This window comes from Bufo bufo, chromosome 5 (assembly GCF_905171765.1).
Source record: "Bufo bufo chromosome 5, aBufBuf1.1, whole genome shotgun sequence".
Lineage (NCBI taxonomy): Eukaryota > Metazoa > Chordata > Amphibia > Anura > Bufonidae > Bufo > Bufo bufo.
Window position 1 is genome coordinate 68,233,944 of NC_053393.1, and position 18,216 is coordinate 68,252,159.

At 46.3% G+C, this 18,216-nt stretch overlaps 1 protein-coding gene across 1 annotated transcript in view; it reads right to left on the minus strand.

Annotated features, from left to right (window-relative positions):
- The window catches only part of CDH17 (cadherin 17), a 103,456-nt gene that overhangs the window by 42,657 nt on the left and 42,583 nt on the right, over window positions 1-18,216 (minus strand). The window contains exons 4-6 of the mRNA XM_040432017.1: window positions 7,004-7,141; window positions 5,630-5,768; window positions 3,130-3,288 (exon numbers count right to left, since the gene is read on the minus strand). Coding sequence (XP_040287951.1) covers window positions 3,130-3,288; window positions 5,630-5,768; window positions 7,004-7,141 — 436 coding nt within the window. The remainder of the gene's footprint in view (window positions 1-3,129; window positions 3,289-5,629; window positions 5,769-7,003; window positions 7,142-18,216) is intronic.

Genomic DNA, 18,216 nt, shown 5'->3' on the forward strand with positions numbered 1-18,216 from the left:
TTTTTTGTTTTATTAGGGGGAAACTGTACAGTTTTTTTTTTAAAGTCATTTTTATTCAAACTATAGTTCATTATTTAAATATGCAAATTATTCTAATTAGTTCCCTATATGTTTTGGATCGTTTTATTATACAATATATATAGTTTCACATAAGTGGGATGATAATTGTAATGGTTTTGGTTGGTGTGGGCGTTTTTTTCTTTTATGTATTTTACAATTTTTTCTTTTTTTAACTTCTTTTTTTTATATACTGTATTTCTGCTACAAAAAGACCTTTGGGGGGACACTGACTTTTTTATTTTGTATTTTCCTTTTTTTGTATTTTATTTATTTAGAATTTTTTGATCATCACTTTATTATACTGTATATATTTTTTTAAATATATTTTTGCATCATAATATGACAGTAAACAATTTTTCCTTTTTACAGTTTTCTTTTACTTGTATTTTATTTATTTATTTTACATCTTTTTGCTAACATTTTCTTTTCTTTTTTTTTTTAAATACATTTTTGCAGCACTGTATGTCCCCTAAGAGGTCTTTAAAAGACCTCTGGGGGACACTGACTTGTTTTTTGTTTTGTTTTTTGCACTATTTTTTTCCTTTTATTTGTATTTTTTTATTATGTTTTAATTTTTTCAAATCTTTTAACATATATATATTTGCCACATAATTTGTCCCGTTGGGGACACAGACTTTTTTTTTTGCACTATTTCCACTGTAACTGGAGCATCCAAAGGAGCCCCAGTTATAGGGAAAACCAACCTGCTGGGGGGGGGGGGGGGCTTTGTACAGGGCAGAGCTCTGCAGTCCTCTGCCCCTGACACCCGGCGATCACGTGAGCTAAACTGCACAGCGCACCGCTCACCTGTGTGAGGAGAAGGCAGAAGCGCTGACAGGGAACCGTCCTGCTCTTGCTACAGTGCAGGAGCTGTAATGCTCCATCGTGCAGGGCTATGGGCAGAAACACAGCTGAGCTGTGTCTCTGTCCAGGAGGATGGGGGCCGCAAACCTTGGCTCTGCGGGCCGCAGGTTGTGCATCCCTGGTTTAGTGGGACAGGGATGTAATATTACCATTTTACAAAGCGTTGGTGCGGTCACATCTGGAATATGAAGTTCAGTTCTGGGCACCAGTCCATAGTAAGAATGCCCTGGAGCTGGAAAACGTACAAGGGAGAGCGACTAAACTAAAAGGGGCATGGAGGGTCTTAGTTATGAGTAAGGATTAAAAGAATTACATTTATTTAGTCTTTAGAAGAGGCGCCCAAGGGTGGACATGATTAACCTATACAAATATATAAATGGTCCGAGCAAAAAAATATAGTGTAAAGCTGTTCCATGTAAAATCCTCTCAAAAGACAAGGGGGCACCGCCTCCGCCTGGAGAAGAAAAAGTTCAGTCTCCAGAGGTGTCAAGGCTTCTTCACTGTGAGAACTGTGAATCTGTGGAATAGTCACCTCTGGATGTGGTCACAGGAACAGTGGACAGTTTAAAAAAGGCTTAGATGAATTCTTAAAATTAAATAACATTAATACTTATAAAAATGTGTAGAAGTCTGGGTCTTAGTTCCCCTTTGCAAAATTCACATCCCCACTTGTTGAACTTGATGTATGTATGTCTTTTTTACATACATACACCATATTGACTATGTAACTATTTAACCACTGTGGAGAAACACAAGTACAAGTGCCCATGCCTTCCATAGGCACCCTGCAGCAGAGACTATTTAAGATAGCATTACCACCATGGGAGGTTGTTTCTGTTGTGCATGTGGACTGTTGAGCTGTGTCTGTTGTGCATGTGGACTGTTGAGCTGTGTCTGTTCCCATGTAGCTTGTGAACTTGGGGCATAAACGACTAAGAGCAGCCTGCAGTTAGAAGAGAGCTGCTGTGAAGACCCATACCAACGGCTGATCTTATGGAGATACTGCCAATATCTTTTTGTGACCCCACATAGGAGAGAGACCACCCCACCGGTTGCGGGTGCCAAGGTAGTTTTGGATTATCTGTGCGATCTTCAAGGACTTGCATAGAAGTGAGAAGAGTTCAGTTGGCTTTTGGCAAAGAAGACAAGAGTGTTCTATTTCTGCCCCATGCTGGGGCTGATCGGCCTGACTTTACGTCTTCTACTCTTAGAGGATCATCCCTTGCTACTTTTGTGAAAATGACTGACCATGATTTTTTTGTAAACACGTCATTTGAAATAATCAGGATTTACATAACAAAATATCCATCTGACACACATCAATACTATTATTATAGGAGCTGGTAACCAGATGCAGTTTATTATCCCTCGGTGACCTAAATCACTACTGTTTCTGTAAACATTCAATTTAGGAAATGTTTCCAAGAAAGAAATGAGGGGTAGAAACACCCGGCTGACTGAAGCACAAGATCACTGCTGCTGAGATATAACAGCACCTGGGCCCCAATGCCAAATCGGAATAGGAACCTGTATAACCATACTGATGTCTTCTTATGGGCCAGGAGAGCTTTTAAGCCCCTCAGGCACCAGAGCACATATGTGGCTGCTAACTTCTTCACCCCTAATACCTACACCCCAGGCTGCATATGTCTAAATATATCTATAGATATGTTAAGTTTTGTGCACATTCTAATTTCAATATAAATTTACCTTTCAGTGCCATGAGCATGGATGGTGAGAAACTCTAACTGCACCTCCAATTTACAATCGCCTACACAATTTATATGTAGACTCTGAAAGACTGACTCTGTTCCTGCATCTTATAATAGTGAAGCACAATGAAATAATTACAGTGGTGAAATAATTGGTTGGTGCAGATGACCATTTTTTGGAAAAGTGGCATTGGCAAGAGTCATAGAGTTTCACACAAAAAGGCCTTCCACAAGGTTTGTGGCTTTCCTACTGCCTTTTTCTATTGTATAAACATTGATAAATTCCCCCCCATTGTACCTTTTTTAGTTAGACAGAGATTGCTGTATTTTCATTGAGAAAAAATAATCAGATAAGCTGGATGAAGACCCACAGTCTTTCTCAATGAAATACCCTACTTCCTTTTGCGGTCGAAGCAATTGAGCCAGCTGTTGGGTGCGTTAGTATTAAGCTGCAAGAAGCCTTCATAGAATCAACGGATTGCTCTGCACATACCATTTATGGTGGTAGAAATTTCCCCTGTCTGGTTGTTGATCTGGAAAAATCTGACCTTGACTGGGTCTGGGAGCTGTTGCTTGATACTGTAGACAAGTTGGGCGTTGGGTGTTGCTGGGTCATCCTTATCAGTTGCAAAAACTTGGATAAATGGCATGCCTACATTGGTAAAAATACAAAGAAAATTAGCAAACATATTTTTGGTAGAACTGTAACTTGTCTTTAACATTCTTCAAATTGTTTTGTTAAAATAAATGTAGTAGAAATATAACTATGGGGATACATGGTAGTTATCCATCTATGTAATCCACATTTTCTTTCTTGAAAAAGAATTGACCCAAAAACTTTGGGGTTAAACTGGCCCATCAAGATTGTCACTACAGTCAAGACTGGAAGATAATAATTTTTTTTTTACTCTTCCCTATTGGCCACATGTTTTAGATATCTGTAAGCTAGACAGGGGTTATCTCCTCTTAGAACAAAAGGATTGGGCATGTTGAAATCCAACTTCCCAATCCTTCTTTGGTCTGACATCTAACATCAAGATGGGACACTCCCATACAACAGTCAACTGGTCGTAAATTCAATGAGGCATAGAAAAGGATATAGCTAGGGATAGATTTCTTGCATGGGCATAGTTCGAAAGGAGGTTGTCTCACTGACTTTAAAATCTTGCTCAGATGCATATTAACACTGGCCCATCTGAGCATTATAATACTTACTGTAGGCATCAGAATCAGAGTATGTAATGTGCATGCGTCGCCGAGCTGCGCATTATGGGACCAGTGGAAGAGGAGGATGTGCGTGCTCTTACAAAAATTTGTGCAGAAGGGTGACAAAAGTAGGAGAGGGAGAGGACATTCACAAGCAACTCAGAGGAAATGGCATACTAGCAGAGGGCCTGGGCACTTTGAGCACTGGCAACGCCCTCTGGGTACTTGGGGCCTTAATTAGCATATTGATTCAAACGTCTTCTTCTGAGGAATGGAAACGCTACAAAGGTCAGCTTTTCAAGCTGTATATGTGGACTGGAACCAATGACAATAGTTTACTATGTGAAAGACTCTCACAGCCAGCACTAGAGGGAGCTTGAGAGCTTACTGCATACTGTCTTATTATTGCATTCAATGTATACACAGTATACAGTAAGTGCCCACTGCTAATAGCAGCCTGCTAATTGTCCTATAAAAAATGTTTCTATGCAGGGAATTTGGAGCTCTGAATCAGATACATAAAGATATTAATCAGTACAAAATTCCGAAACTATTTAGATAAACCAATAAAATGATATTGAAGGCGGAGATATATTTTAAGGAAAAAAAAATAGGTCATAAAAACGTGCTAATTATTGATTTTGTAAAACTAATGAAATTATGTATGTAGTATAGAGAGAATGTTAAGAAAAGTATACAGTGCCTTGAAAAAGTACCCCCTTGAACTTTTTCAAATTTTTTCGTGTTACACCCACAAACGTAAATGTATTTTGTTGGGATTTTATTTGATAGACCAACACAAAGTAGCAAGTATGTGTGAAATGAAAAGAAAATGATATATGGTTTTTCAAAATTGTTAATAAATAAATATCTGAAAAGTGGCGAGAATTTGTATTCACCCCCTGTATTCTGATACCCCTAAATAAAATCACATAAGAAGTCACCTAATTAGTAAATAGAGTCCACCTGTGTGCAATTTATTCTCAGTATAACTATAGCTGTTCTGTGAAATCCTCAGAGGTTTGATAGAGAACATTAGTGATCAAACAGCATAATGAAAACCAAGGAACACACCAGACAGGTCAGGGATAAATCTCTGGAGAAATGTAAAGCAGGGTTAGGTTAAAAAAAAAAAATCCTACGCGCTGAACATCTCATGAGGGACTGTTCAGTCCATCATTCAAAAATCGAAGGAGTATGGCACAACTGCAAGCCTACCAAGATATGGCCGTCCATGTAAACTGACCACCCAGGCAAGGAGAGCACTAATTAGAGATGCAGTTAAGAGACCCATGGTCACTCTGGAGGAGCTGCAGAGATCCACAGCTCAGGTGGGAGAATCTGTCCACAGGACATTTTCTTTTCACTTCACACATACTTGGTACTTTGTGTTTGTCTATGACATAAAATCACAATAAAATACATTTAAGTTTGTGGGTGTAACGTGAAAAAATTTGGAAAAGTTCAAGGGTTATGAATACTTTTTTAAGGCACTGTATATTGGGTTTCCAACCAGTAAGGGTATAACCACACATGCTGCAGAAACACACCCACGATGCAGCCAAAAACTGCATGCCATGCAAGCCACGGATGTTGCTTATTGCTAATGGCTGCATGGTTTGGTGAGAAACGCACAAAATTTTGCTGCCATTAAAAATAAACATGCAATTGACTTTAGGGTGGCTGTGCACTTTTCAGATTCATCTTCAATCACCCCCCAAGTCTGATCCTACCCTAAAGAAAAAGAGGCATTACTCATACACGAATACTGCCCTTTCATGACTTACCTGGCCTAGATTGTTCTCTGACTTCGCCATTATATTCTGTCTGGTTGAATTCTGGTGGATTATCATTGATGTCCTGTACTATTATAGTAATATTATATGGACCTTCAATGAGAGATCCGTCATGGCCAGTAGTTTTCACCTACAAATAAGGAACATACATAATCACTTATTATTAATTTTTAATGAAAGTGCCATTCATTCCTTGACGCTGTACATATGATAATTGGGTGCACATACATGAATCTACACAAATGCACTAAGCATGAACAACATGAGTTACAAACTGGTACAGAAGAAGAGAGGACACTGCCCATGAGGGCTTAGATACAAATTTCATCCATAGGTTTCCAGAATTGTAGCCATCAACTGTACAAACTGCATTGAACCCATCAAGATATCTTCCAGACATTCGGAAGCAGTCATTTGTCCCCCAGCTCAGTGACCATCTACATGGCATAGGTCACAGAGTTAACTCAAGCATTCCACTGAGCCGTTAAGTGCACCAGAAGCAGGCCCAAGACACTCTGTGCACCCTAGCTCCCCCTGCTTCCTCTGTCAGCCCCTCCCTCTCCTTCTTGAATGGCAGGGCCAGGCAAGAAGACTATTCATGAACCTGGCCATCTCAATCAAAAAGGAGAGGGAGGGGCTGGCAGAGGGAGCAGGGGAGCACAGAGTTGCTTGGGCCCGCCCTTGGTGCACTTAACTGCTCATTCCCATATGAAGCAGCCATTGTGCCTAGTTTAACACTAAATTTCCTGGTGACAGGCTGCTTTTGAAGAGGTATTGCCATCCAATCAGGCTATTGCATATTGCTAGGATATGCTACAACATTGTGATCAGTTAGGGTCTAACCTTTTGTAAATCTGTCAAAAAAGAAGGAACAAAGGTCTCCTGCACAGCGCCACTCCAGATCTTATATGGAGCAGTAGGGTGGGTATGCACACCACTACTTCATTCAATGTCTGTGGGACCACCGGAGATATGCTGCTATCTCTGCTATTCCCATGGAGATGAATAGAGCTAAAGTGTGCATGCTTAACCTACTGCTCCATTCATACGGGTGCAAGGAACCCCCATTTTTGTTATCGGCAGGGATCCCAGTGGTCATACCCCCGATGATCTAACAGTTATCCCCTATCAACTGGATAGGGGATACCTTGTTCTAACCAGAATATCCCTTTAACTACTGTTGCGGCTCCTTTATTATGAGGATTGGTGGAGGTCTGGAAGTCAGACTCCACCCACAGAGAGTGTTGACATATCCAAACCATATGCCACCACTCTCTGTATCACATGACCCCTTTAAGGCTGTAGCCCCATGGAAACATGTATAATATTCAGAGTTAGGAAAGAAACTCTCCATATTCTCATTACCCATAATGTGTAAAGTTTTTTCTTCTCCCAGTTCAGAGAATTTGTTGTCTTTAGAATTCCATCAGGTTCAATGTTAATGAGGTCATCCTTCACACCTTCCTGTTCAAACCTTACAGACCTTGAGTCGCTTTTCGTAAACTAGAAGAAAACAGAAGTTTATTAGATATTCTTAATGGCAAATTCCATCATATAAGACATTTGTTGCCCCCCGCCCACCCACCTACACAAGTCATAGAAAAGAGTTGTAGTTAGGCAGAAACCCTTATAGTTGCTAAAACAGACTTCCAGGACAGTTTCCAAAAAGTACAAGATATGATGACCAATAATCTATCAAGCTTCGATGTCTTCCTAATAGAGGTTCTACAGTAAGTGACTGGAGGATGACTTTTCTAACGCTGGCACTGGGCATGGAGATGGGTTACCTAATTAACTGGCTTTTATGGTTCCTATCTGCTTGGCAAGTGGTCATACTGCTCCTTCTATGAACACATACAAAAGTCTCAAATGTGGCATTTTGCTTAAAAATGAGAGACTTTTTTAAAATTTTAGTGGGTATTGATTCACATGAAGGGCTCAAACTCCTGCGGCCCAACAGCAAATCTACTCCACCTCATAAATAGGGTAAGCGATTAGCTTTTTTGGTACACAGACTGCCAGGAGAAACTGGCACCACTTAATAAATTTGGGGCACCTTACTCCAGTATGCTTCTTACTAAGACTGGCAAATAAAATACCAGTCTTAAGGGGAAAGTGTGGTCAGAAAATGAACTATTGTTTAAATCACGTTTTTATGTTTAAATAATTTTTTATATAATTTTTAATTTTCCATGTCACTATCTATATTTAAACAAAACCCATAAAACCCGGCAGTTTTGGCACTGGACACTAATAGACGCCACTTCTTCTTCTGTACAGATCACTTTACTGCAGTTACCTGCTTATCTATACACAAAGGTGATATCATTACAGGCAGGATTAGAATGACAGACAATAGGTGATTGTCAGAGCTTATCTATTCTTTCCTTGTACAATGACCTCTGCACAGGTCACAGAACATGCCTAGAAAACTACCATAGAAGTCAGTGAGCTCCCCTCCTGACCATTGTGTCTATGGCCCATGGGGCTGCCGTAAAGTTATTTTCTTAATGCTTTCTAAATGCTGTTAAGAAAAGTTCAGGCAAGATGGCCGCCCCCATAATCATTCGCAGTTATCTCCTTATCTCCACAGCTCTATTAAACCGCATGAAGCAGCTTCACCCCATCCCGTGGGCAGCCATTCACCGCGGCAGGAGTTCCCTCCTTCTCTCGGTTCCCCTTGCACCAGCCAGGCCGCATGCACGAGCAGTATGGTGTCTCTCACATCGTCATCATCCCTTTCCGTTTCTCCTGCTCACACTCCTCCTCCTCCGCTCCATCATCACTCATCGATAACAGAATGTGTGCCCAAGAAACATCTCTACACGCTCAGCACTTCGACGGTGCGCAAGCTTAATTCCTACCAGGCCAAGTTTCTGGCGGTGCAGTTGCTGCCGTACCATTTACTTGAGTCTGCTGCCTTTAGGGAGTTAATTGTGATATAGAACTTTGTGGCACTCTGCCAGTATATGCTTGGAGTCGTATAATACGACGTATAATAATGAAATGAACTCCAGCGGTTATGATGCAAAAAAGGTGAGTCTTATTGAAGTGCGGCCTTTATATGCAGTGACGTTTCGGCCGAATATGGCCTTTATCACACTGCTGCCGCTTTTAGGAGGATGAGAAAGTATAGAAGATAGCTGCGCTCAATAGACAGGGGTAGTGTGCAGTTGCACGGGTCGGTAGATGCGCGGAGGGAGTTAATGGCGTGGGCTTAGCCTTGCTGGAAGATTCCTAGCCGGCATTATTTCTCCCAAAAAGCGATCCCTGCGTTGTACTCTCAAGTGGCGGACAACGTGGGCCGCTCCCTGCAATTCTCCTGTATGTGAAGGTTTACACCATGGTGGACATCGAGAGCAACTCTTATGGGCAGGGACAGTACATGTCTTTCACGGCCCACTAGGTCAATGTTTTTTCTGGCAGCGGTGAGGCAGCACCCCGGTAATGAGGCCAGGTCCTTTTGACCCCCCATGATTTTGTTGGCCTGGCTCCCACACCAGACAATTATCTGCCTCCTTCTCCTCCATGAACACATTCTCATCCCCAAAAGCAGCTGGGCACAGGGTCTCTCGCACTACCCCTGCTACCTATTGTAATACCCCAGAGTGGCATTACCACCTCCTTTTGTACCCCCCACTATCTGCATTGTGTGATCCTGTGTCATATCAGATATTTATTACCATTTCCTGCAATGTGTGTATGTATTTTCTTATGAAACAATGTTAAAGTATAATGTGCCTGGTTCACCAGCAGGTGGCAGCAAAATTGGCAATTATAATTTCCCTGGAGAGGAACCTTCTAACTCCCTTCCAGCCCTCTCTAGAGAGGGAGGAGTTAGTTAGTGAGTCAGTTCAGAGTAGCCCCTGCTGGACAGGCCTGGGCTTGCATTGCCTATATCCAAGCTAAAGTGAGCTTGAAGCCAGGAAGAGATTCCTAGGATTAAAGTGAGAGACAGACTACAGCTAAGTAAAGTTCCAACAGAAGAGGAAAAGTTCCTATTTAAGCCAGCCAACATAGTAGAGCTGAGAGAACTACCGCTTAGCAGAGCTGAGATTGTTGCAGAAGTATTTGCCTGCCAAGGTTAAGATTCAGTTAATACCTGCTGATGACCAAGATAAAGTCTGGAAACCGTTTGGATTACTGTTTATGCCAAGTAAAGCTGTGTTCAACGTTACTAAAAGTCCGGACTCACTTATTCCTTCATCATCCAAGTTATTCACCCCTTTGCACTTGCTTCAGACTACACCACGTCTGGGATCCAAGGATATCCAGGTAGGAGCACCGTGACACGTGCATACAACATCTACAGAGACATTGTAGGCCACTCTACACCACTCTGGAAATCCTGCATCTGGGTACCAACACTACCATCTACGAAGGGGACTCCATGTGCTCGTTGCTTAACTGCATCTGGCGTCATGTTTACTTGCTCTATAAGAGGGACATATTTCGTAGAAACCTCCTAAGGGGCAAGGGATACCCCAGACGCTGGCAATAGGCCGCTGCACTATCACAGGTGTCAGGTCAAGTGTTGCTTCGCCATGTTGGAGCTGATCAGCCTGGGAGAGAGCAGCCACACCGGCTAGCAGTTGCCCAAGTACATCAAGCAGCAAACATCTCGATGGCTGTCATCCTGCCGACTCCAAATGGGCAATGTGGTCAGCGACAATGGGCGCAACATTGTGGCCGGCATGAACCTGGGCGAATTAAAACATGCTCCCTGCCTGGCGCACATCATCAACCTAGTGGTGCAGTGCTTTCTAAATTAGTACACTGGCTTGCGCAAGGTGCTGACAAAGCCAGGGGATTGTACAAGCACTTTGACCACTCTTATGTGGCGAAGAATACTTTCCGGTACCTGCAGCAACAGAATGGCCTGCTGCAACACACTTAATCCGTGACTTGCCATCTCGCTGGAATTCGACATTGCACATGCTCGAGTGTCTCTAAGGGCTCTTTCACACTTGCGTTCTTGTCTTCCGGCATAGAGTTCCGTCGTCGGGGCTCTATGCCGGAACAATCCTGATCAGGATTATCCTAATGCATTCTGAATGGAGAGAAATCCGTTCAGGATGCATCAGGATGTCTTCAGTTCCGGAACGGAACGTTTTTTGGCCGGAGAAAATACCGCAGCATGCTGCGCTTTTTGCTCCGGCCAAAAATCCGGAACACTTGCCGCAAGGCCGGATCCGGAATTAATGCCCATTGAAAGGCATTGATCCGGATCCGGCCTTAAGCTAAACGTCGGTTCGGCGCATTGCCGCATCCGACATTTAGCTTTTTCAGAGTGGTTACCATGGCTGCCGGGACGCTAAAGTCCTGGCAGCCATGGTAAAGTGTAGTGGGGAGCGGGGAGCAGTGTACTTACCGTCCGTGCGGCTCCCCGGGCACTCCAGAGTGACGTCAGGGCGCCCCAAGCTCATGGATCACGTGATCACATGGATCACGTCATCCATGCGCATGGGGCGCTCTGACGTCATTCTGGAGCGCCCCGGGAGCCGCACGGACTGTAAGTATACTGCTCCCTCGCTCCCCACTACTACTATGGCAACCAGGACTTTAATAGCGTCCTGGGTGCCATAGTAACACTGAACGCATTTGGAAGACGGTTCCGTCTTCAAATGCTTTCAGTACACTTGCGTTTTTCCGGATCCGGAGTGTAATTCCGGCAAGTGGAGTACACGCCGGATCCGGACAACGCAAGTGTGAAAGAGGCCTAAGAGCAGCAGAAAGCCATGAACAATTTTTTTTTCGTGCCCCACACAGCCTCAGCAGCAGGGAGCATGTGTTACTTCTAGGTCAAGCAGTTGCAGCTCACCTGAGATGCCTGTTGGGTGCTGAAGGCCTTCGAAGAGGCCACAAAGTTTCTCAGCAGAGACAACTGCGGCATGAACAAAGTCATCCCTCTCATATTAATCTTAGAACAGACATTGACGATCATACAGCAGGGGACCACGGCAGAAGATGAGCAGGTGACGGATCTTGCTGTCTGCCCTAAAGCTGTTGGGGACACACAAAGGTAATCTGCCATGGAAGAGGAGGATCACGAAGATGAGGATGAGGAAGATGACTAGCGAAGTCCGATGTGGAGAAGCAAGAGGACAATATTGAGGATGGCACCAAATAGTCTCAGTGGGGGGCGCAGCCGGAAATAAGTGGCTCCTTGGGCACGCTGGCCTGAATGATTTTGTTACTACCAAAAAACACTGTCTACGCAGCATGCTACATCTTACAGTGAGCAGATACCTGTTGCCAGCATGTCTGAAAGGGAGGCCCTCCACCCGATAATGCAGTTATTCCATGTGTCGTGCCCGGCTGAGGCTCCTGCCTCAACATCTAGGTTAAGGCCTACCCAGTGGCATAGTGTGGGGGGGGGGGGGGCGTTGCAAAATTTTAGGGGGCGCACCGTCAATTAGGCAAAGTGAGGCGCGGCCTTGCTCACAAGTGGGGGGCGGCGGCAGGTCACAGGGAGATGAGCGCTTCCATTGTGGAAGCGCTCATCCCCATAGTCATCTGTATCGCCGTCCTCAGGACAGAGATACAGATGGATATGCTGCGAGGCAGGGGAGGGAGAGGCGTCTCCCTTACCCGTTCCTCTGATAGGCTGTAGGCCTGGTGCCTGCAGCCTATCATAGGCCGGTGCAGGCGGCGCGATGACGTCAGTCTGAGGATCATGTGATGGACCATGTGATGAGCGCAGTGACGTCACCAAAGGTCCTTTTCCTCCCAGGTCATCAAAGAAGAAGACAGAAGAGAAGCCGGGCTGCGCGAACAAGTGGAAAAGGTGAGTTAAATTATTATTTATTAATTTTTTAATCCCTATTTTATCAAGCATTCTGTATTAATAATTACTTTCCCTTATAACCTTTTGGGAGCACTATTACTGTGGGGGCACCTTGGCACATATCAGCTTACCACAATTATTTTTGGGGGGCGTTATATTTACACTATTAGTGTCAGGGGCACTATTTGCTGGGCGCAATCATTTTAGGGCACTGTGTGCCAATAATTATTAAAGGGCACTATTTGCATGGTACTGGTATTACCAGGGGGTTTATCTGTTTCTGCAGTATAATATTGGGGAGCACAGCGGCACGGTATTGGGGGTGGTAGGATGATTTGTCCAGAAGATGGGAGGATGATGGAAAAGTAGTAAACTAAGATGTTTTTTTTTGTCAGACTGTAGAGACGAGAAATGGCTGAAAAATGGTGGTCTGGTCTGAAGGTCAGAAAGGAGAAGATGAGGAAAGAGAACATCTACATCAAAAGAGACGTCACTGGATGTAAGAGGTATGGGGCGCTGTATTACCCTGTATGTTCTGTAGTGATGGGAGGGTGGATATAGAATTTGGCCCACACTGTAGCAGTGTAAGATGGAGAAACAGGCACTGATTCTTGAATGCTGTTTCTGAGACTGTCATTCCATTTTTCTGCCACAAGAGGCTGCTGTTTCCCCACACAGCGAAGTTACTGCCGGATCTAGATATGCAAAACAGATGATGACTCATGCTGATTACTCATGCTGCTGTGTGCCAGACAGAGCAGGAAATGGTGACATGAGGAGACATGCTTGTGCAGAGGCTGTATATGGGATCCAGGGCCATCCTCAGGTCTGTGGGACTTGGAGCGGTCAAAGTCACTGTCAGAAGTGACTGATGCCTGTCAGCAATGCAGATGTTGCCAAGGGAGAAAGGATCGGTTCCCGGAAGGTCAGTTGGACCGTGGAATGTGGTTACAGACCCTGAGAGGCCTCATTTGGGGGCAAGAGAAAGGAATGTGACATGTTGTTTTCATTGTATTTGATATATATACTCTCTGTAACTAGTGTTGTTGTTATTTCTGTTAATACTACTGTTATAGTTCAGTAAAGTTACTGTTTTTGCATCAGGAGCTGGTGTCCGTATCGCTTTCCTTATTCCATGACTTCGCTGTATCCTGGGGGTCCCTCCCTGGTTCACGGTCTTACAGCAGCCTGGCCCCAGACTTCAGGTCACACTGTGTGTGTTCTCTGAATTCTGGGGCCTCACACCCATCTACTACATTATCTGTACTCAGAGAGTTATCACTGTGTTATCTGTGGTGTTACATAGGACTGCAGGTGACCTCTACTACATTATCTGTATTCAGAGAGTTGTCACTGTGTTATCTGTGGTGTTACATAGGACTGCAGGTGACATCTACTACATTATCTGTAAAAATGGGCGTGGCCACAGGTGGCAGGGGGCGCAATACATTGCTTGCCCCGGTGCTGGCAATCCACGCTATGCCACTGGGCCTACCAAAACTATGGCCATTCTCTGTCACATACCCAGTTCCCTGACCCCATGGATTTCTGGCCAGGCAGACTCAAACAGTGGCCCAAACTGGCACTGCACTCTCTCTAGGTTTTTTTTTAGCTTTGCCTCCAGTGTAGAGTTGAGCGAACACCTGGATGTTCGGGTTCGAGAAGTTCGGCCGAACTTCCCGGAAATGTTCGGGTTCGGGATCCGAACCCGACCCGAACTTCGTCCCGAACCCGAACCCCATTGAAGTCAATGGGGACCCGAACTTTTCGGCACTAAAAAGGCTGTAAAACAGCCCAGGAAAGAGCTAGAGGGCTGCAAAAGGCAGCAACATGTAGGTAAATCCCCTGCAAACAAATGTGGATAGGGAAATTAATTAAAATAAAAAAAATAAAAATTAACCAATATCAATTGGACAGAGGTCCCATAGCAGAGAATCTGGCTTCATGTCAGCAGAGAATCTGGCTTCATGTCATAGCAGAGAATCAGGCTTCACGTCACCCACCACTGGAACAGGCCACTGTCACATATTTAGGCCCAGGCACCCAGGCAGAGGAGAGAGGTCCCGTAACAGAGAATCTGGCTTCATGTCAGCAGAGAATCAGTCTTCATGTCATAGCAGAGAATCAGGCTTCACGTCACCCACCACTGGAACAGGCCACTGTCACATATTTAGGCCCAGGCACCCAGGCAGAGGAGAGAGGTCCCGTAACAGAGAATCTGGCTTCATGTCAGCAGAGAATCAGTCTTCATGTCATAGCAGAGAATCAGGCTTCACGTCACCCACCACTGGAACAGGCCACTGTCACATATTTAGGCCCAGGCACCCAGGCAGAGGAGAGAGGTCCCGTAACAGAGAATCTGGCTTCATGTCAGCAAAGAATCAGTCTTCATGTCATAGCAGAGAATCAGGCTTCACGTCACCCACCACTGGAACAGGCCACTGTCACACATTTAGGCCCCGGCACCCAGACAGAGGAGAGGTTCATTCAACTTTGGGTTGCCCCGCAATATAATTGTAAAATGAAAATAAAAATAGGATTGAATGAGGAAGTGCCCTGGAGTACAATAATATATTGTTAAGGGGAGGTAGTTAATGTCTAATCTGCACAAGGGATGGACAGGTCCTGTGGGATCCATGCCTGGTTCATTTTTATGAACGTCAGCTTGTCCACATTGGCTGTAGACAGGCGGCTGCGTTTGTCTGTAATGACGCCCCCTGCCGTGCTGAATACACGCTCAGACAAAACGCTGGCCGCAGGGCAGGCCAGCACCTCCAAGGCATAAAAGGCTAGCTCTGGCCACGTGGACAATTTGGAGACCCAGAAGTTGAATGGGGCCGAACCATCAGTCAGTACGTGGAGGGGTGTGCACAGGTACTGTTCCACCATGTTATTGAAATGTTGCCTCCTGCTAACACGTTCCATATCAGGTGGTGGTGCAGTTAGCTGTGGCGTGTTGACAAAACTTTTCCACATCTCTGCCATGCTAACCCTGCCCTCAGAGGAGCTGGCCGTGACACAGCTGCGTTGGCGACCTCTTGCTCCTCCTCTGCCTTCGCCTTGGGCTTCCACTGGTTCCCCTGTGACATTTGGGAATGCTCTCAGTAGCGCGTCTACCAACGTGCGGCTTGTACTCGCGCATCTTCCTATCACGCTCCAGTGTAGGAAGTAAGGTGGGCACATTGTCTTTGTACCGGGGATCCAGCAGGGTGGCAACCCAGTAGTCCACACACGTTACAATGTGGGCAACTCTGCTGTCGTTGCGCAGGCACTGCAGCATGTAGTCGCTCATGTGTGCCAGGCTGCCCAGAGGTAAGGACAAGCTGTCCTCTGTGGGAGGCGTATCGTCATCGTCCTGCGTTTCCCCCCAGCCACGCACCAGTGATGGGCCCGAGCTGCGTTGGGTGCCAGCCCGCTGTGAACCTGCTTCATCCTCAGTAGTGGGCCCTGTCTGGCCACATTTGTACCTGGCCTCTGCTGTTGCAAAAAACCTCCCTCTGAGTCACTTCGAAGAGACTGGCCTGAAAGTGCTAAAAATGACCCCTCTTCCTCCTCTTCCTCCTGGGCCACCTCCTCTTCCATCATCGCCCTAAGTGTTTTCTCAAGGAGACATAGAAGTGGTATTGTAACGCTGATAACGGCGTCATCGCCACTGGCCATGTTGGTGGAGTACTCAAAACAGCGCAACAGGGCACACAGGTCTCGCATGGAGGCCCAGTCATTGGTGGTGAAGTGGGGCTGATCCGCAGTGCGACTGACCCGTGCGTGCTGCAGCTGAAACTCCACTATGGCCTGCTGCTGCTCGCACAGTCTGTCCAGCATGTGCAAGGTGGAGTTCCACCTGGTGGGCACGTCACATATGAGGCGGTGAGCGGGAAGGCCGAAGTTACGCTGTAGCGCAGACAGGCGAGCAGCGGCAGGGTGTGAACGCCGGAAGCGCGAACAGACGGCCCGCACTTTATGCAGCAGCTCTGACATGTCGGGGTAGTTGCGAATGAGCTTCTGCACCACCGAATTCAGCACATGCGCCAGGCAAGGGATGTGCGTCAAACCGGCTAGTCCCAGAGCTGCAACGAGATTTCGCCCATTATCGCACACCACCAGGCCAGGCTTGAGGCTCACCGGCAGCAACCACTCGTCGGTCTGTTGTTCTATACCCCGCCACAACTCCTGTGCGGTGTGGGGCCTGTCCCCCAAACATATGAGTTTCAGAATGGCCTGCTGACGTTTACCCCGGGCTGTGCTGAAGTTGGTGGTGAAGGTGTGTGGCTGACTGGATGAGCAGGTGGAAGAAGAGGAGGAGGAAGCTGAGGAGGAGGAGGAGGAGACAGGAGGCAAAGAATGTTGCCCTGCGATCCTTGGCGGCGGAAGGACGTGCGCCAAACAGCTCTCCGCCTGAGGCCCAGCCGTCCCTGGCCGTGCTTACTGGTCCACGTATCTGTGGTTAGGTGGACCTTGCCACAGATGGCGTTGCGCAGTGCACACTTGATTTTATCGGATACTTGGTTGTGCAGGGAAGGCACGGCTCTCTTGGAGAAGTAGTGCCGGCTGGGAACAACATACTGTGGGACAGCAAGCGACATGAGCTGTTTGAAGCTGTGTGTGTCCACCAGCCTAAATGACAGCATTTCATAGGCCAGTAGTTTAGAAATGCTGGCATTCAGGGCCAGGGATCGAGGGTGGCTAGGTGGGAATTTACGCTTTCTCTCAAATGTTTGTGAGATGGAGAGCTGAATGCTGCCGTGTGACATGGTTAAGATGCTTGGTGACGCAGGTGGTGGTGTTGGTGGTACATCCCATGTTTGCTGGGCGGCAAGTGCCAACGTCCCTCCAGAGGCGGAGGAAGAGGCCGAGGCGGCGGCAGCAGCAGAAGAGGCCGAGGCGGCAGCAGCAGAAGAGGTAGCAGGGGGAGCCTGAATGAGTTCCTTGTTTTTAAGGTGTTTACTCCACTGCAGTTCATGCTTTGCATGCAGGTGCCTGGTCATGCAGGTTGTGCTAAGGTTCAGAACGTTAATGCCTCGCTTCCGGCTCTGATGGCACAGCGTGCAAACCACTCGGGTCTTGTCGTCAGCACATTGTTTGAAGAAGTGCCATGCCAGGGAACTCCTTGAAGCTGCCTTTGGGGTGCTCGGTCCCAGATGGCGTCGGTCAGTAGCAGGCGTAGTCTCTTGGCGGCGGGTGTTCTGATTTTGCCCACTGCTCCCTCTTTTGCTACGCTGTTGGCTAGGTCTCACCACTGCCTCTTCCTCTGTACTGTGAAAGTCAGTGGCACGACCTTCATTCCATGTGGGGTCTAGGACCTTATCGTCCCCTGCATCGTCTTCCACCCAGTCTTGATCCCTGACCTCCTGTTCAGTCTGCACACTGCAGAAAGACGCAGCAGTTGGCACCTGTGTTTCGTCATCATCAGAGACGTGCTGAGGTGGTATTCCCATGTCCTCATCATCAGGAAACATAAGTGGTTGTGCGTTAGTGCATCTCTTCCACCCCGGGGGAAGGGCTAGGTGGATGCCCTTGGGAAACCCTGGCAGCAGAGTCTTCAAACAGCATAAGAGACTGCTGCATACCTTGAGGCTCAGACAGTTTCCCTGATATGCATGGGGGTGATGTGACAGACTGATGGGCTTGGTTTTCATGCGCCATCTGTGCGCTTTCTGCAGAAGACTGGGTGGGAGATAATGTGAACGTGCTGGATGCACTGTCGGCCACCCAATTGACTAATGCCTGTACCTGCTCAGGCCTTACCATCCTTAGAACGGCATTGGGCCCCACCAAATATGGCTGTAAATTC